Source organism: Paroedura picta, chromosome 8 (assembly GCF_049243985.1).
Source record: "Paroedura picta isolate Pp20150507F chromosome 8, Ppicta_v3.0, whole genome shotgun sequence".
Lineage (NCBI taxonomy): Eukaryota > Metazoa > Chordata > Lepidosauria > Squamata > Gekkonidae > Paroedura > Paroedura picta.
The window spans coordinates 59,124,663-59,145,156 of NC_135376.1; the positions used below are offsets into that span (position 1 = coordinate 59,124,663).

A 20,494-nucleotide genomic window follows, 5' to 3' on the forward strand; every position below is an offset into this window, starting at 1 on the left:
GTGCTAGCGGAACAATCGCTTTGCATACAGTCCGGATTTCCTGATTAGTTTTGATAACACATCATGAGCAATTCGGGACTTCGTGGTTCCGGCGGGCTGGCAGCGTCGGGTGTCTCCCCCCCACCCCTGTAGAAGCAAAGACAGAAGTTAATGTTCTTTCGCACTCAGGTCGTCTTGCGTGATGTGGCTTCTTGTGCTTTATTTAGCTGTTGTAAACAGTTGTCTGGAAAATGTTTCCTAGGACAGAAGAACTTATTCCCATAATGCACGCGGGGGGATGGGTGGAGGGGGAGAGAAACAACATGCAGCGAGGGGATTAGGTAACCCTGCAGGTTCGTTCCAGTGTCTATATTCCGAAGGACGGATATAGACAGCGTCTGAAGATAAACGTGTTATTGTCTGGCATCATACTGCAATAAGGAGAGTGTGAGGGATGAGAGAGAAGGGTTTGTTACAGCCATCCCATATTGCTATAGGTACATTCCAGAGGGTGATTTACATCATTTAAAAAAAAAATAAAGGCATTAACAACTGTCTCTGTTGATGAAATGAACTATCACAGATGTAGGACTTTACTGTAGCAATTCATAAGTTATCGTAATATAAAGGTAGACACTAGAACAGTTATATTGATATTACAAAAGAATGTTTTCTCCTACCCCTATCCATGTTTCTATGGCTACAGTCCTACACATATTTACCTAGCAGCAAGCTGAATTTAATATTTCTATACTAAATTTTTCTCCCCAGTGGGGACCAAAGCAGCTCACATTGTTGTCCCATCCTCAGCTTTTCCTCATAACTTTCTGATGTAGGTTTGACTGACAGTGTGTGATGGGCCAAGGTCCCCCAGCAGAACTTACATATTAGGGTGGGAAATCAAAGCTGAGTATCCCAGATTCTAGACTGACACTCCAACCACTGTACCATGCTATGTTAATTCAGTCTCTAAAGCGACTGTAAATGCCAAAACTTATCATCATCAGAGAGCCAGTTTGGTGTAGTGGTTAGGAGTGCGGACTTGTAATCTGGCATGCCAGGTTCGATTCTGCGCTCCCCCACATGCAACCAGCTGGGTGGCCTTGGGCTCGCCACAGCGCTGATAAAACTGTTCTGACCGAGCAGTGATATCAGGGCTCTCTCAGCCTCACCCACCTCACAGGGTGTCTGTTGTGGGGAGAGGAATGGGAAGGCAACTGTAAGCCGCTTTGAGCCTCCTTCGGGTAGGGAAAAGCGGCATATAAGAACCAACTCTTCTTCTTCTTCTTCTCTTCTTCATCATCAGAATCAGTTCCCTTCTCCACTACCTTACCAGTCTGGCTCCCAGATGAATTCTGGTTCAGGCTTAAGGTTTTGGTGATCACCTTCAAGGCCATACATGGTCTCTGGGCCCAGTATACCTGAGAGACTGCCTCCCTGCTTATAACTCTCAAAGAGCTTTATGCTCAGCCATCTCCAACTAGCTGATCCCTGGCTGCAAAGAAGTGTGTTGGATTTCAACAACGGCCAGAGCTTACTCTATCCTGCCCCCCACCTGGTGAAACAAGCTCCCTGAAGAGATCAGTGCCCTTCTTGAACTCCCACAATACTGCAGGGCCTGTAAAATGGAGCTCCTCCACAAGGCATTTGGTTGCCTGACCAACCCAATAACATCTGCTGATTCCCCAGACACCCCCTACAATGCCTACATGATCTGACTGCAATCTGACCTCCCTATATGTTTCTGTTCGAAATTATAGAAGTTATTGTTTAATATAAACTGTTATAACTCCGTTGATCAACTTGGAACCCACTGTTATAGTTATCAGCATTATTGTTATGATTTGATGTATAAACCCACATTTTATGTAAACTGCCCTGACCCTCATAGAAGGATGGTGTAGAAATATAAAAAAGAAATATCAAAGGCATTTATTATTATTATTATTATTATCATTATCGTTATTATAATTATTATTTATATTTATATACCGCCCTCCCCGGGGGCTCAGGGTGGTTTACAGAAAAGAGGAAAAGATACAGATAACATAGGAGCATGTCAGCATAGCCAGCTCAATTTATCCACAGGCATCTTTCCTTTATATACTCCTTCACATACACATTCCCTCACCCCCACCCTCAATGTCTGAGAGATGGGGGTTTACAGTCTACATCAGTGATCCCCAACCATTTTATCACTGGGGACCACTCAACGCCGGGGACCAGTCACCGGGGACCACTCAACGCCTTTCACTGCAGCCTGGGGGGGGGGGGTAGTTTACTCCTCTACTCTCAACCACTGCCTTAGCACTCTCTGATCGCTATGGTAATGTTTAAACATCCCTTCAAAATAAGATACAGACACGCCACAACAATGAAGTGTGTTGTAAAAGGCTGGGGGGGATGAAGTAAAGGGCCGGGGGGTGGGAGAAGGCATCCTTCGGGGCCCATCTCCAATTAGTCGAAGGACCACATGTGGTCCGCTGCCCACAGGTTGGGGATCGCTAGTCTACATGACCACCTTGAGGGAGAGGGGTTCAATAGTACATTTTACTTAACAACTCCCTAGCTGTGGTTCAGCAAAGTAGCTTCCTGTGCAGTTTTGGTTTCCTGTATAAGGTTCTTCTCTTACCTTATCAATTTAACTATCAAGGTTACAGTTTTAAACTACTTCAGAGAACGTTAAACCATTGACCCATTTCACAAAGACCCTCGAACTTTAAACCCATGTTTTTAAGGAACATCTGCGTACTCCTACTTGCAGTTTCTGGCATATGCTGCGAGATTCAGGGGGGGGAAGAAGGGGGCACAAAAGATTTCTTCTTAAAATATACTAGCAAAAGGACAAGCATGATAAAGTTTGCCTTGCCCAACTCTCAACAAGAGAGCTGGGCCACTGAGTAACACTGTGAGTTTGCTATTTCCTGTTGTAAATTAAGACAGGTATCTTCTATGGGTGCAAAAGTTTGTGCAGTTTTAAACCAGCAAGCGTTTTACTTATTCTTATTAAGAGACTTGTACCACAAGCAAAGAGAATTTTTTTATTTTTCATTCACATCAAGGACACAATTAAACACAGTTCTAAAGTGAGATTTCCAGAAAATTTCCTCCAGAAGAACTGATCTTTGTAGTTTGGTGATCAGTTGTAATTGTGGGAGAAATCTAGGTCCCACATGGAAGTCAAAATGACTGCCCCTTAATTTTCCAGCTTCATGGCAAGTAGCAGTTAAAACAAGTTCTTTCTGATAAGGAGGCTCTCCACGACTTCTCATAGTGTGGCAGATGGCTGGGGCCAGGCACATATTCCCCTTGATAACACGTTTAGCCATCGAGGGACTGGGTTCCCTTAGCTCTGGCTAGCACTTGGAAGGGCGACCTCCAAGGAATAACAGGGTCATGACACACGGAGTCAGGCAATAGCAAACCACCTCTCAATATCTCTTGTCTGCCAGTGAGACAATCTTAGCATCTCCTGGCTATATTACAATCATGTCGAATGAATGAATAAATGAATAAATGAATGAATGAATGAATGAATCTGGTTAATGGTAAGATTCATAGTGTCTTCCTCTTCTGTTCTTCAGATTCAAAGTAGCATTTATTTTTCTGTTGAGTGAAATATAGGGATGGCAGCCTCCAGATGGGATCTGAGGTTCCCCTGGAATTACACCTCATGTCCAAACACCAGTTCCTCTGGAGGAACACATGCTTTGGAGGGAGGACTCTAACCTCTACAGTCTTTCCTGAAATCTCCAGGAGTTTCCCAGCTTAGATCTGACAACCTTACCCTCCATCCTCTACTGGTGACGGGGGAACCTAGTGCAATAGTTTTCAAAGCAAGAGTACAATTAAGATCAATAAGTTACGAACATCTTGTTCTCTAGGAAACCTTTCCACATTGATTTGGTTCCTTGCAGAAGATTCTGGATTCAGTTTCCACTGGGGTGCTTATGTCAACTGGAAATAAGTCTATGCTCACAACATGCCCATCTTTATGTGCATTGCAAAAGAAAATGGGGGTGATAAAGCAGGCAACTAGTTGACCGTTATTAATGTCCTCACCATGGACCCTCTGATAAGCTTCTGAACCTTCGGTTACTTAGGTATGTAGAAGGCAAAAAGTTGGTTTTTATCCCCTGCTGTTCACTGCCCGAAGGAGCCTCAAAACGTCTTACAGTTGCTTTTCCTTCCTCTCCCCACAACAGACATCCTGTGAGGTAGGTTAGCATGAGAGAGCTCTGACAGAACTGCTCTGTGAGAACAGCTGAGGAGCCCAAGGTCACCCAGCTGGCTGCACATGGGAGATGTGGGTAATCAAACCCAGCTCTTCAGATTAGAGGCTGCTTCTGTTTACTACTACACCAAGCTGTAGCATTGAAATCTTTTGTTACTTTACACCAGTGGTTCTCAACCTTCCTAATGCTGTGACCCTTTAATACAGTCCCTCATGTTGTAGTGACCCCCAACCGTAAAATTATGCAAATGTTCTCTAACAGAAATTAAACCAAAACTGACCAATGGCATAAAGATCCATTGTTCATGAATGTATATAAATTGTTCCCGCCCCCCCCCCCCCCAGGGCTGCTGCTGGAGCGGCTCCCCCGCCCCCCAGTGCAGGCACCTGCAGGAGGAGCAGCAACAGTGGTGGTGCCCTCCCCCAGCCAAGACACTCTCCCTGCTGTGACCCCTGTGAAAGGGTCGTTCGACCCCCAAAGGGGTCCCGACCCCCATATTTACACAAATGGTTTTGTGCGTATATTTATATCCCCTCCCTCCTGTCAGTGAGTTCTTAGGCCAAGATGTGATAGAGACAATTATTTAAAGAAAATAGAGCTAATTAAATAAATTTCCCTTTATCAATATGTTTTGGATAAATAGCTTCCAGTTTCTATTTTAAAAAATATTATCTTTAATAGTGACTAAATAACTTTTTCAAACATAACTGCTTTATTTGTTGATGAAACATACACAAGATGGAAACAGAGTACTTTATAGTGACTTGAGCAATTGTGTTGCCACAATACCTTGTTTGCTCCTCTCACTAAAACTAGTGTTGTTGATTCTGAAATTTGGGATTTTTTACTAACAAAGCTACCTCTTCTGGGTTGGTTTGGGTTTTTTCTTCCCCAGGGGATGTTTCCCTGTCTGTGACTCAAAGCATACTTCCTATTTTGATACACTTTGTATCCTGCATTAGCATTGATGTTCTGTATTTCAGGTAAAAGGCAGGTATACCAACTGTGACTCGTAAGGACTAAGGACTTGTAAAATTGCTTAAGAAGAATCCAGGCTGGCTTGCCCCAATCAAGAGTATTTGCACTAGGAAGTTGTCTAACCAGTTTTTGCAGGATTGGCACAGAGCAAAGTTCCTCTTTCACTGGAAGTGTTATCTGAATTTCTCTTTTCATTTTGTCCCTCTGTGTTCATAAGGTGGTTTTGTTGTTTTCTAGCTATTATATGAAATCCTTGTGAAATTCCCAACTGGAACATCTTCATAACTAAAGCTGGAAGAGCAGACCATGTTAGAAAGTTGTCTTTATTTGTTCATTTTAGTGCTGACAACCAGCATTGGAAAACAAGTGCTAACAGTGGGTGAGTTTCTATTCCCCCCCCTTCCCTTTCTGTCTACATGTTTAAAAGGCATTAGAAGTTACAATTAACTCCTAATAGTTGGATGTATGTAGATTGTGATTTTCAGCATACTTTATTTGGAAAAAAGTTGAGTCAGTGGAACTACTACCCAATAAATGTGTGTATTTGAATTGAGATATAGTTTCTTATTTTTCTTCAATAAAGTTGTTAGTCATACTGATAGGGCCTCCTGATCCATCTCCCCCAAATTAACACCATCTAAGAAAAATGGATACAGTGCGATCATATGCAGTTATTACAGTATAATCCAACTCAAAAGGTATGGACTCTTCTTGGGGTTGCATTATCAGTCAGGGAAGAGATATTATATTTAAGTCCATAATATCTTTTCTCTGTCAAATATTTGACATATCCTTCATTAAGAAATGTAGATTTATAGGATGAAGAAATGTTTAAATATAATGATCCCAATAAATGTATTAAAATCTCTTCTTGATTGTAGGTTTTAAAGAAAGATATAATTCAGATCTGTATTTTGCTGTACAAGAACAAAAATGAAATAGGATGATTCTAATGCAAGGCCATTTTGCTTTTACTACTGAAGTACATTAGGAAGGGGAGACCTTGGACTTTCAATAATGTTACATTAATATAATGTAGAATTGTAGTAATCTGCTAATTTGAGTTGTAGCATAAAGGATTATACGAAGATTATACAATCCTATTGGGGCTTATTTTGAAAAAGTGTAATAGATGGCTGCTATGGGAGTAAGCCCCAATGAATGTAACGGAACCTACTTTTGAGCAGACGTGTTTAGGATTGCTCTCAAAGTTTGTGTGTTTGAAGTTCATGTTGTCTTGCGGAACATAAATATTTATGATTAATATGAGAGATTTTCCTGTAATTTGAACCCCTTAAGGGATTGTGTGAAGTGCATTGCTATGCAATTGCCCACTTTTGCATGAATCTCAGCACTTGTGGCCCACAAGAAGTGTAGAGAAGACCAAGCAAAGATTTCTGATCAAATCTAGAGGTATTAAATAATGACACGAATTTTGGCTTGTTGAAAAATTTTGTTTTATGTTAAGAAGCCAAAGGGATTTTTATTTTTCTTAACTATGAGGATCAAGCCTTATGAAGAGGCAGTTTTTCAAGGGTACTGGATTAGTGTCCTTGACACACTAACTACAGAGGGCATTAAGATCTGCAGTTGTTACTAAATAGTTTGCATCTAGTTTTCTAAAAGAATGCACTGGATGTGTAGTATGAAGGTATTTATAAAAATAGGTCGAGAAGGACTTAATATTGTTGGTATATTACAGGGAAGAATGTTGAGAGACTTTTCCTTAAAATTCAGAATTTTTAATGTTTAGAAATATTAGCAGTGTTTTGCTCATTTGTGCAGGGTTTCCAGCAAAACCTATAGATTTCTGTGCAATTGTTAAAGGCTTTGTTGGAATCTATTTATTTTAACTTTTCATTGTTATTTTTTGTTGTCAATATCAAACTGCTCAATTAAAAAGAGAAATGAGAAGATAAATTTATTTCTAATGAATACTGGGGTGAATGCTACCTGCTTTTCCACTAGTGAGAGATGGCGGATCTTTTTGATCCTCCAAAAGACAATACTAGGGATTGTGGGACTATGGTAGGATAAAATTCATTACTTGCAATTTGCAGTTTCCAAGTAAAAGATGTGTGATCATCCCCCCGTTACATTCCAATTACAACAGGCTGAGGTGAGCTGGTGGCCAGGTGAAAGAACTGCTAAAGTCAAAAGCTAGGCTCCTCTGACAGTGTATCTGACAGATTCACATTATCAGATGAACAAGCAAAAGCTGCCTTATTGTGTTTTTCAGTGGCAGTTTAAAATTGGCCAAGAAGGAAATGGGCTAAGGCATTAAACATTACCTTGGAAACCCACCCTCTACTGCCTAACTGACATCAGATGCAGCAGCTCATCTCCATCCTGCTTCCTCAACAAGGGAAAGAGGATGAGGCTCGGATGTGATTGGACATGGGTGACAGAGCTGGCCAGTTGAGCTCAAGCACATCTGCTCATTCCATCCACCTTTCTCTCCTGCTCTCGTCTGCCTAACTGGCCTTCTCCTCCCTTTCTTCCTCTCATTCAATTGGTAAAAAGATACAGAGGTAATTTTAGAGTCTTCTATCAGTAGGGACCCAAACAACCAAATTTCCCAGTTTTTGATGCCTGGTCTAACTACTCAAACTTCCACTATCCTTTGTTGATTTGTAAGCATGTAAATATTTAGTGACTGCTCTGATATTTTGATGGGCTGGAAATCTTTCAGACCTTTCTAAAACATATTTCCTAACTTTCTAATAAAAATGTCTGTCCAAACTGAAAACACACATAACCTTCTTTTAGGTGGAAGTGCTCATCGGATCCCTAGATATTCCACTTATGAAATTGTGACTCCTCAAAGACTATCAGAGAGGCACTGGACTCCTCTTCATGAGGTTTGTTTCTCTGTCACATTTTCCCTTTTTATATTACATTCTACTACACAAGTTTTCTGTAAATAAATGTTATACGCAAGTTTAATTATAGGCCTTTGCTCCAGCAATAAAACTGGATCAGGAAGGAGAATTGCTGTCTAGCATGGTATCACATTCCATGATCATTTCTCTGACTGATTCCACATGGAGGTGCAAAACATGTGCTGCCTCCTGTTTGCAAATGCACAATAGTAAACCGCATGTTTGCATGCTTCCTGATGGAAAACTCCTCCCGTGTTATCCTGTCTCATTATGGCTTTTTGCCTCCTGATGAGGCAGCAGAGAAGCAACAAGCATGGACAACCCAAAGTTTCCCCCCAGTTCCTCAGGTTGTCAACCAACGCAAGCCACCAATCCCATCACAGCGGTTGTTTTGGGGACTCAAACTCCTCCCCCCCCCGAGTCCTGAAATTAATTTTTTTAAAGGACACTTCTGCATTGCTATGGGGAAATGCCACAACACTAAAACAGTTAAAAAAAAAACTTGCACTTCTGTGTTGCTTCAGGATCACACCACAACAATAAAACATTTCTTTAGATCTCTTTTCGGGATTCTTTGTATAATGGTCTGTCTTTATGTTTGAGTAGATTTGTGATAGGCTGGCCATGATAACTGGACTCCAATGATTGTTTGTTCACAATAAAGATTTAAAACAAGGAGCACTACCAAGACACTTTCTCCCTCCAGACAGGCTTGCGCCTGCTTGTGCCGTGACAAAAAGTGAGAAATCAGGATTTTGCAATTTCCCTCATTGTGGAGCAAACTGGACGAAAACTCGTGCCACCCACTGGAGAGCTCCGGGTTGCTGCTGACATCATGTGGAAGCAACACTAAAACCTGCGAGCAATGAGAGACTGTCCAGAGGCAAATTCCTTGTGCGGAATTGGACTCTGATGCTGCCAACACACCCAGGACGTAGCATAGCACAGCGGTGTCATTTAGAAGAAGAGAAGGGTTTTATACCACATTTTCTTCTACCCTAAGGAGCCTCAAAGCAGCTGACAATCACATTCCTTTCCTCCCTCCATCTTGTGAGGTAGGTGGGGCAGAGCGAGTTCTTAGATAACTGTGACTATAACGATAGACCTGCCCCTGGGTTGTCTCTTCTCACAACTTGAACCTTAGCCAGCCCTGTATGTGGTGAAGGTCTTCTCTTATTACTCACTTCTGAATATACGGCACAGCAGCTCAGGTGAAAGTGTGGATTTTTCTTCCATTTATTTTTTTTAAATAAACATTTTATGATGGATTAGAAAATTACATCTTATATGATTTATTTTTCAGAAACATTTAGGTAACGAACTGTCTTATCTGATTCAAACTGGAAATGGAACATACACCCTGAAATTAAAGAAAAATAAGTATGTCACATGGTGTTCTAAGATCTTTTTGGTTTTTACTTTTGTCAGTATAACTTTTTGTATTAATATTTCATTGGAACAATCACTTGGGATGACAGAGCAAGCTGGCCACAATGTGGTGGCAGAGATCGCTTAGGGAAGGAAAAGGAATGTCATTTGTACAACGATCTTAGGTGGTGGTAGAGAGTAGTGGGCCTAACCAGAAGGTTTCATGCTATAACGATAGACCTGCCCCTGGGTTGTCTCTTCCCACAACTTGAACCTTAGCCAGCCCTGTATGTGGTGAAGGTCTTCTCTTATTACTCACTTCTGAATATACGGCACAGCAGCTCAGGTGAAAGTGTGATATTGCCAAGTTAACCAGAGGAGAGTAAACTGGGTGTGAGAAAGGGGAATAAGACAACTGACGCCAAACTGTGGCCTGCTTGCTCTTTTCCTGGATGGTTGGTGAGCCTGGGGTTCTCCTTGAATTACAGCTGATTTCCAGACTTCAAAGATCACTTCCCCTTCAGAGGGTAAAATCTATATAATTGCATGCTTGCTAACTATCTCCGTGTGGAAGCAGCTTTGTTAGGTTAAGACTAAGCAGGTGCCCAGGAGATTTTTTTGTCATGTCCCAAAGAGGAGTTCTGATCCAAAAGACATTTAAAATTTCCATCAGCTATTAACTGTGGGATTCACTTTTGAGTCAAAATATTTTCTGTGTTTGTCTGTATTCTTTTAATTTTTTCACCTGCTGCTACTCAGGACAAAGTCTCGAGTTATACAGGACATTACACTCTTGAACTTATTTCTGACTAGCCAGATGGGTGGCCTAACATCCCAACAAAAAAAGGGAGGCCAGTCTGGTATAGCTCTTCTCTGTTACTAATCCATTGTATGCTGTATACTATTTTAGTTCAGATGTGGTAATAGGATTTTATACTGCTTCTTTAAAATGCTTAATGGAGAATTTGTTCTTGTATGGCTTGTTGAATTATCTTTTTTTGAAGTAAGCTTTTAATTCAGACATCATGATACATATTGGTTTTTTTTAATTTTAGAAATCTTATTGGTGAAAACTTCATAATATTTACCTACAGCAATGATGGGAAATTGAAGACAATGTCTTTTGAAGCCGAGGTATGGTCTCTATGGATGCTGAGTTATGGAGTTGTTGGTCTGGTTTTGTGACCAAACAGTTGTGGGTTTTTTTTAAAATAATTTTATTGTTTATTATTATATAAAGCATTTACAGAGAAATTGTGAAGAAAAAGCGACCAGTTGATATGGTTTGCCATCTCTTTTAACATAGATATTTAGTTCCCATCACATATTATTCCTAATCTAGAAGTTTTTACCATTTTTCTTAGCCAAGTGATTGTTAATACATATGAGAGTATGATCTGTTATAAGAATACATTCTGTTATTATCTTAAATGATATTAGGTCAGTCTCCTTCATAAATTGGCCCTGACCCAAGAATTACTACTGCCGTCTTGTTAATGCCTATGAAATATGGTTTGTCATCCTCTTTTAGCATACATATTGACATACATATTCAATTCCCATCGCATATTAATCCTGATCTAGGAGTTATTACCATCTTTCTTAATAAAGTAGTTGTTGATACATAGGAGGGTATAATCTATTATAAGGATATATTCTATTATTGTCTTATATGATATAAAGTCAGTTCCCTTCATATATTGGACCTGTCCTAAAAGTTACTGCTGCTGTCTTCCCCACAGGAAGCCAGGAGAATACTCCATTGTTCAGCTCATCTTTCAGGTGGTCGCAGAAAATGAAATTGTGTTTTTTTCCATAGTAGAGTGTTTCTGATTGTCCTTCTGTCAGGGCCAAAGAAATCTCTTACTTGATTCTTGCTTGTAGTCGCCTTTGAGGAGGCTCTGAATCCTTTGTCAGTCTGGATCTCTTCCTCTGGTCGCACAGGAATATCTCCTGATAGCTTCCTAGTTGCTGTCGCTTTTGAATAGACTCTTTTTATTTTGCTGATCCAAATCATTTCCTGCTCTGAATAGTCTTCCAGGTTTTCGGTACTTTCCTTCCTTGAATCTGTTTTCCCAGGTTCTTCAAAGGTACTTTGGGTTTTTACATCTCTGGCACTCTCTCCCTCCAGTTGATTAACTTCCAGACATTGAAGTTTCACTTGATTTGTTGTTAGCTGAGCTACGTCATCAGCTGGTCTCTCCGGACCATGGGCTCCATCCAAAAGCTCCCTCTTAGTCCCACGAATTTCCTTTTCCAGCTTATTGACTGCTTTCAGTATCTTTGAGTTTCCTTTGCATAACAAATGGAAAAGCTGTGCCTTAGTTAATTCTTCCATAGTTCTAGGCAGACACAAACTATAAACAGAAAGTCTCGTGAGGTCTCGCGGGAGCACGAGCGATCCCAAATTATCAGTTTGTCGATCTCCGTATCAAGTCAAATTCCCCCACTGAACTTTCACCCACAAATCTTCAAAGCACTCTCTTTGTTTGGTTAATGGGTATAATTAGCTGGGAGTCTCTCACTCGGCGAAAGAAGGAATTCGCTTGTGAATTGGTTGAGGGGGGGGAGGGAAGAGCTTGTGGGAGAAGAGAGAGAAAAGGCAGAAAGCTTTCAATTCTTACTGTTGCAGATTCCAGCTTCTGTCAGCTTCTGCTCCTGTCGATCTGGTAAATGATGGTCTGGGAAGAATGTAAGGTCAGCTGGTCGTTTCAAGCTTGTAAAATTGTTTGCGACAAAGACGCCATCGTGACCTTGAGCACACGCCGCTATTAATCTGGGGAGTTCGGTCCTCCTTCCTCCCCACGGATCTGTAGGACCCTCAGGATGCCGTTCCCGGTTCCTGGGGCGACCGGTGAGCAGATTTGCGTATCTGCTCAGGTCAGCCAGGTGCAGAAGCTCCTGACCCTCGGCATGGCTTAAGAGCTGAACAGAAGTCCAGCTTTTTTATGACGCCATCTTCAGTCGTCTCCCAGTTGTGGGTTTTTTTTGACCCATACACACAATATTTGTTTTTCAGTCATCCTCTACTTGTCCTTTCCTTGTCCTTGATATGCTATTTGCTATACTATTTGCTACTTCCTGTAATATTTCTGGAATTATAATAACCAAAGTGGGTTTTCCAATCATCTGGATAAAATAGTTTGTATATCTGAACCACCACATGCACTGCCATTTTTTCTTTATCCTCTCATGTCTGTCATTTGCACCACTGGCAGGGTTTTTGCCAGCTGTTTTATTGGCACTTGCTATATCACTATAAAGCTATAGGGATATAGCTACTACTGGGTTTTTTTGAGGCCAGAAGAAAGTCTTACATTGGTGCAAGATAGGAATGAAACAGGACAAGGAATTATTGAGGAAAATACTTCCTCACCTGGATGCTGTATTGTTTCTGTAAAAGCCTCTGTGTTCCCAATGGACTAATCCCAAATAGGTACAACTTTAATCTTCAATGCCTGGCGCTTCATTTGCTAAGACACTAGAATTCCAGTTCCTCATAGTATTCATTTGAAGATTATATACTTTTTAGGCACATACTGGCGTTGCCCAATCAGGGGAAATGTTGTCCATCATTTATTAGTATTTGAGTTTGCAGACAGTATCCTAATGATTAAGCCAAAGAGCCGGCTCACCAGATTTCGAGCAACACAAAACCAGAATGCAGTAGCATTCTTTTTCTTTTAATTTGTTTTCTGAGTTGCCTGATCTGTTCCTACCTGTAACTCTCAGACTCCATTGAGCTCTGTGACAATTTCATTCCACAGTGCTATGTCTGAATTAGAAATATCATACCCTATGACAGCAACACTAAGGAGCTTTCCGCACGACCAATGTTGCCAAATGTTTTCAGAATGCAGAAACGCTATATTAAATAGTGGAATTTTGTCATTCCGCATACCTTTAATTTTAGTGGAATATTGAAGTCACAGTAGTGTTGTATTCATTCTCCACAGGTTTCCGGTCTCACTGGAATTGCAACAAAGGAAGTGAGATTTTTCTGCGCTTATTCGCGCCCCTAGCCATCAATCAAATGGAACAGCCAGTGGGCTGTTGTGTTCATGCTCCCGAAAAACCTCTTTCCCTTTAAGAAATGTTTTTTAAAAACTCAAACAAACCAGTTGCAACGAATCTGTATTCAATCGTTTCAGAAAGACCTTTTTTGCTGGCATAGGAGCTGGTGCTTAATCGTTTACATGCTCCTCAAGTAAAAAAAAAATCCCCCCCCCCATGGGTGCGATTTGTGGCCGAAATTACGGGCAGTGTCGAACAAGGAGCTGTATTGTGTTTGGGGACTTTAAAGACACTTGCAGTAGGGAGCTTTGTTTCACTGTTAAGCACTTCTGTGGAGGGACTTTAGCCGGAGAAGCCTCACTCGTTCGTTGCTTTCCCAGGTCTAAGGGGGAAAAAATGGCGATCGCTTCTCCGGAAGTTTGGGGCAAGAGCGGGGGGAGGGACTTTCTTTCTACCGCTACATTGAGAACGCACATGTCTTTCGCTGGTTTGTTGCAGCTTGTGTGCAGAAGTGTAGCTTTTTTTCAGGGGGAATCCACTTTTCCCGATTCCCCAAAAAGCTCTACAACAAGGCGATTTTTGTGGGAGTGTTGCAGTAGCGTTGCAGATTGTGTGCGACGTCATGCGGAACGTTGAATTAGTAGCGTTTACCAAAGGTAAGACTTCTGCTACATTTAAGTCATGCGGAATGGCCCTAAGTATGTTGACTTAAAAATAAGATTCCGTGGAATGAATTTAATGTTGTAACCTGAGGTCATCAATGTTAGGTGACCTCCTTTCATTGTAAGTATGTTTAAGAACCAGTTGCCAGTTTGTTTAAGAATGGTATGTCTGTCCCTGCCAGAAGACAAGTTGAATCTGTCCCTTGCATGAGAGAACCACCATGTTTACATTGTTAATTGGTTTCAGACTCATTGCTATTACCATGGAGTTCTTGAAGGGGTTGTTGACTCTCTGCTTGCTTTCAGTACCTGTGATGGACTCAGGTATTTTCTTTTGCAATGTATCTTTAACTTGATTTTTGTTTATTGGTTAGAAAAAGGGGAAACCTTATTAATTAAACCACTTATACTGCATTGTCAAGGGTAGCTTAATAGTCTTGTTAAACGTAATGCGGATTTGTTGAGTGTAATGAGATCCCGTTTTAGAGTCCAATACTAAATAGGTTTGTCCCATTATATTCAGTGGGATTTAAGAATGTCCTTAGGATCGCAGCCTTAGACAACCAAATTCACTCTGTCTTTCTCACATATTGCTTTAAGAGTTCATCATACATTTCAAAGCATGGGTTATATTTATAATTTATTGTTTTGATTAAAGTAACTGAACTGACAAAAGCTGTGAGTATGTGGATATTTGTATCTGTCTGGAATATGAAATTCATTCATAGATTTTTCTGAAGCTTAAATGTGGATCAACATGTTCGCAACAGGTAAAAAAACAAAAAAAAACATGTTCGCAACATGTTCGTATATGTACTGGCTTATTAAAAAATTGATTAACTTACATTACCAAGTCAAAGTTTGTGTGTGTGTGTGTATATATACACACAGTGCCACTAAATACTATTTCTATAAGTTATTTCGCAATGGTGACTCAGAGTCATCTTTTTTGGAAGAAAACTTATTAAAATTTTCTTGCTTTTGTGGTTTCAGGGGAATCCTCCATATTGGTGGCAAATGGTATGGCATGGAGCCAGTTGATGGATCAGATCAATTTGAACACTTTTTCTACCCAGTAGAAAATTCTCTTCAAGACTCTTTTCTCTGTGGTGTGCAAAATAATAACCTATACCATCATGAGCAGAGCACATTGGCTTTTCTGAAATACTCAAATATATCACATGGTCATTTTAGCAAGGATACCATTCTACGGGTAAAAGAAATTGGTTATCAGAAACTGTATGTTTCCTAATCTAGTTGTTACAGATTTAGTAATTATCATTTTGTTTGTTAGCTGAAGTTCGTAATTTATTTCCAATATAGAAAGGGGTCTATGCCCTATTGTTTTCCGTAATTAAAATAATACTTTGGGAAAGAGGCCATTGATTTTTTTAATGAGCTTTGTCTTGGAACTGTGCTGAAGTCAGACTCAAATACGTTTACCTTTATATATTCACAGCTTGAGTATATTTATTTGAATTTCTTGACTTAATATTGTTGAATGGGACTATTGTACACAGTGTTTCATCAAGGAAGAATTCTCATCTGTGCTGGAAGAAAGGCACACCTAGTAATATTTTGAACAAATAACCACAGGGAGTCAGACTTTACTGCTGCGACATCATTATTTCTGACAAAGTACAGCCAGCTGATTCATCTTCACTGAGATATTAACATGCATTGATGCAACCAGGATCTTTCTTTGCCAAATTCAATGCCGCATAGCAGTCTCACACAAGGATTTTACTTTGCCTAAACAAGAGGGGAGGAGAGGCTAGTAGGGGTGGGCCAGAGGTCAGGATTTATGGTGGTTTCATTTTGTACCATCAAATAGCTTCTGGATCAATCGGGCATAACTCTGACCTTATTTGGATTTACATGCAGGGATATCATTAGAACTGGTAGCACTCAGATCTTGGTTCCTTTTCACCTAAAATGTGGGGGGGGGCATTTGCTTCCTCATACCACTTCTTTCTCACTCATCAACCAAGATGAAGATAGAAAGTGTTCCTTGACCATGGCAGATGGCTTTGGTGACATCGCGTTTGAATTACCCATACTTGTTCACATACAGCAGCTTCCTGTGCTTGCTTAGTAGTGGCTGGTCCAGATCTCTGGATTAGCCTAGTTCTCACTGAGTTGGTAAAGTTGTACAGGAAACAAATCACTTCAGACTGCAGGTTTATGGGATGAAATCATCACCCATGGGGGGAAACCTTGTAAGGAGAAAGGAGGCTATGCCAGAACCTTTTTCATGGACATCTGGTTGTTTTCTGTGTGCAGGAACTTATTTTAATGAGGGATTATTTAGGCTTTTGATGGAATATACTTAAGTCACAGGAAGGTAGATATCAGTTTAGCACCGTGTAAACATCTTATTGCTGATGAAAGCAGCTCAATGATGAAATCAATCCAGGGGTGGGGGCACTGTATGTCTTCAAGCAGAGGCTGCATATCTATCTGTCAGGGATGCTCTAGTTTTGAATTCTCCTGTGCTGAACAGAGGCTAGAACTAGAAGCCCTATAGCAGGGGTCTCCAATGTGATGCCATGTTGCCCAGTGGCACTTTTCTTGGCATCTGCCAAGAGTTTCTAGAAAGTGGGTGGGGCAATATGGGGCGTTTGCCCAGCAGGGTTGGCCATTGGAGATCTGACTGAGCACGTTATAATAACACTGTTTCAGTGGCAGGTACCAGTACACTGTTGGTCTTCATTTCCTCACTGCTCTTTCTCAGTGTATGTTTACAAATTACTCCTTTTCTCACCTGCACTTGGTCCTCCTTTGTGAGTGGTTATGACATTCTCAGCAGCCGTTTTGTGGCTGGCCCCATGCCCCATGAAGACCATGTTGTGGTTGCACCTCCAACATCTGAATAAATTCCATCTATAATGTCGGAATTCTGAGTATGCCCAGAGGCTTAAGAAGGTTTGGGGATCCTTGCCCAATAGGGACCTTCCTACTTTATGATTTTTTGTGAATCTTCCATTTTCAAAACAATTCACCTAGGTGAGTTGTCAAAACTTAATAGCACAAGAACAAATTTTGAGTCCAGTAGCACCTTTAAGACCAACAAAGTTTTTGTAGGTCTTAAAAATGCCACTGGACTCAAAATTTGTTTTGCTGCTTTAGACCAACACAGTTACCCACTTGAACCTATCTTAATAGCACAAGTTCAGCTGGTAAATTATTTTATTCCTTGGATCTCTGGTACCTTTAGAAAAGAAATCTGGAATCATTTTGAGCATTCTTTATTTTCAGTAGCTCAGTACATCACTGATAATGCGATACATAAATGTTGATTTCTTCCATTTTACAGAGGAGACGTGCTGTGCTGCCACAGAAAAGCTATGTGGAACTATACGTGGTTGTCGATAACAAGAAGGTAATCTCTCAAAGCTTGATAACCTGTTGGTGTAGTATCTACATTTCCCATCCATTAACATCTAATATTTTGAATTGTTTCAGTATTTGCAGAAACATCAAGATGAGGTGGCTATAAGCAAGGAAATAGTTGAACTCGCTAATCAGGTTGATGCGGTAAGCCATCACAGAGTGTAGTGAAATAATGGCTTCAATTCTTGTTTCTGTAAAACTTTGGTTCAGGCATTAGGCCTGTGGATTTTCTAGTAAGATCTTTATTTCTTGGTACAAGTTTGTACTAGCCAATTATTTCCACCTTGAAAAGGCTAACACTCTCAGAGCTACCCTGATAAGGTAAGGGGTTGCAGATCTTCCCAAATGGGGAAAGAGTCCAGTAAGGTTTTTCAGTTACTTTTGTAGTGGGATTATAGCATATTTGAGATCTATCAGTATCCAGGTATAGCCTTATATAATACTATATTTTCACATCAGTCTATGTGTCAAGGAGGAAGGCCAATTTTTAAAAATCCAATCAGCATTTTCTCTCCTATTTATACAGCTTCATACATATATAGATAAGGTGAGATGCAGCTATGGCACCGTGTAATGTGTTACCAGGAATGACTTGAAATGCATACATTTGTATACAAGTTAAGAAGCAGTATCCATACAAAAATATGCAGAGTTTGGGGAAATTAACATCCAATCAACCTACTGAGGCTTGTACAGTAATGACAGTTGTGTAATTGCAGATGTTCAGTTCTTTAAACATACAAATTGTCCTAGTTGGACTGGAGATATGGACTAAAGGAAACTTCATTGATGTGGATACTGGTTCAGCTGGAGATGTACTGAGTGCATTTGCAACCTGGAGACAGAAAACTCTCATGAAGCAACCAAGAAATGATGTTAGCCATCTCATAATGTAAGCAATGGTTCCCTCACATCAGCCAATATGTGAACACTAATTGGACCTGGCATCCTGAGCTTTAAAAAAGGGTCTCATAGATCAGTGGTCCCCAATCTTTTTATCACTGGGGGTCAACGCTTGACAATTTTACTGAGGCCCAGGGGGGAGGTAGTCTTTTGCCAAGGGATGTTGCCACCACCACCTGAGCCCCTGCTCCACTTGCTTTCCCGCCGGCACCCCTGATTTCCTACTGCCCGCTGGTAGGCGCTGCCAGCAGCAGCTGCGCCGTGCCATGCTGAGGGGGAGCCCCAGACATAGCGGCTGCTGGAGAACACAAAGGTGAGCCAGTGGCAGAGTGGCAGGGCAGCCCCTGAGGCAGTAGCTGGGGAGGAGGACAAGGAGGAGCCATAGCCTGGTACCGGCTGATCAACGGACCGGTACCGGTTCGCAGACTGGGGGTTGGGGACCACTGTTATAGATAATGCAAATTAGGAGAATGCGCCTAAATACATTACATGCATACGTTTGATAAACTTTCAGTGCAATCCTAAACAGAATGACATCCTTCTAAGCTTGCTGACATCAGAGAACTTAGCACAGTATAATCATGCTTAGTATTGCACTGTTAAGTATACTTTTTGTGTGCAATTTGTATTTTTTTTCTTTCAGAATTTGAAATTTTGTGTTCAGGGGACTTGTGTGTATATATATGTGGAAGTTTTTTGATATTATGGGAATTAAAGAATGTTCATTTTATAATCCAAAGAAAAAGGGATGAGACCAAGAGCACAGAGGACTGGCTAACATATAGGCTGAATGTGTGGAAGGAGGATATCCCTCCCCCCCAGTTGGCCTGGCTATTTGAATCAAAATCCTGACTATATTTATTTGTGTAGGAAAGTTATTCTTCAGGCAGAAAACTGTTCAGGATTGTACACAAGATTTTAAAAAATGCTACAATAAAATCATAAAAACAACAGATATAAAGATGATCAATATTAAAACAAGACTCAAAATTGCAAGCCATAAAACAGCCTTATGCTAGAAGTGACTATTCAAACAGCTAAGAAAGATGGAACTCTTCTGTTAAACATAACGAGAAATGTTTTGTCCTTTCATCTAAAGGACAATAAACTAGGTATCAGGCAAGCCTCTAGAAGCAAAGTATCTCCCCTGAGAACCCCAGTCCCTGGTCAGCACTCATCAGAAGGGCAGGGCACCGGAGCAGAACTTGGGAAAACAAATTTAATGGATGAACTGGTCAGTTCAAGACAAGGAAAGCCTTCAAGTATGCTAGTCCAAGACATTTTATAGGTAAAAACACTTTATAGGTAAAAGCACTTTAAATTGCAGTGCAGATATTTCAGGACAGAGGTGATATGATTCCTGCATCCAGCTCCACTTATAACCTCATTGCTTGCATCATCAGCTCTGGGATCAGAAAAAGCTGGAGATTTTGGGGAATGCAACCTGAGGAGGGCTGAGTTGGGGATAGGAGGGAGTTCAGTGGGCTATAATACTGTAGAGTCCACCGTATAAAGTGGCTGTTTTCTCCAGGTGAACTGATCTCTAACAGCTGAAGATCAATTGTAATCCCAGGGGTTCTCCAGCCACCACCTGGAAGCTGACAGTCCTAGTCACTGTTGCATTTCGGGGCACGTTCTATGTTTTCAGTAGCTTTACATCAGCAGCCATTAGGATTCAGTGCTGTTGTTGGAAAAGTGATAATGCAGATATTTTCCAGGTGGTCCCAGATACTATTACTGGCATTTTAGGGTATAAAAAACCCCCACCCAAAATGGTATTTTGCAGGTTCAGGTACATCTGAAAGAACCTGAAAAATATTAGTATTTTCCAAAATTCACAAATCCCAATACTGATATGGTATTCAGATTCAGTAAATATTGGACAATCCTGAAATTTTTACTTATAACCAATGGTCCTCATAGGGTATAATGAAGAATTAATCTGGGGGTATCTGGAGCTTGGGTGTGTTTGCGTTTTTTTAGGTGCCAAATCTGCAGTATAGTTGCTTTTGCCACCCCTAAAGAAGCCCCCATCTTTCAAAAGGATTGAACTAGGGGGTCCAGTTCTATGAGCTGCCAA

At 40.8% G+C, this 20,494-nt stretch overlaps 1 protein-coding gene across 4 annotated transcripts in view; it reads left to right on the forward strand.

Annotated features, from left to right (window-relative positions):
- The first annotated feature begins 28 nt into the window (after positions 1-28).
- Positions 29-20,494, forward strand: part of LOC143843608 (disintegrin and metalloproteinase domain-containing protein 9-like) — a 40,691-nt gene continuing 20,225 nt past the window's right edge. The window contains exons 1-10 of one of the 4 annotated variants that reach the window (XM_077349994.1): positions 29-168; positions 5,430-5,571; positions 7,962-8,053; positions 9,378-9,454; positions 10,498-10,576; positions 14,366-14,442; positions 15,112-15,331; positions 17,435-17,500; positions 17,584-17,655; positions 18,231-18,403. In XM_077349994.1, the coding sequence (XP_077206109.1) occupies positions 5,499-5,571; positions 7,962-8,053; positions 9,378-9,454; positions 10,498-10,576; positions 14,366-14,442; positions 15,112-15,331; positions 17,435-17,500; positions 17,584-17,655; positions 18,231-18,403 (929 nt within the window). In that variant the 5' untranslated portion in view covers positions 29-168; positions 5,430-5,498. Of the gene's footprint in view, positions 169-5,308; positions 5,572-7,961; positions 8,054-9,377; positions 9,455-10,497; positions 10,577-14,365; positions 14,443-15,111; positions 15,332-17,434; positions 17,501-17,583; positions 17,656-18,230; positions 18,404-20,494 lie in introns of those variants that run through there. The other 3 variants (XM_077349993.1, XM_077349995.1, XM_077349996.1) reach the window with 3 other exon arrangements.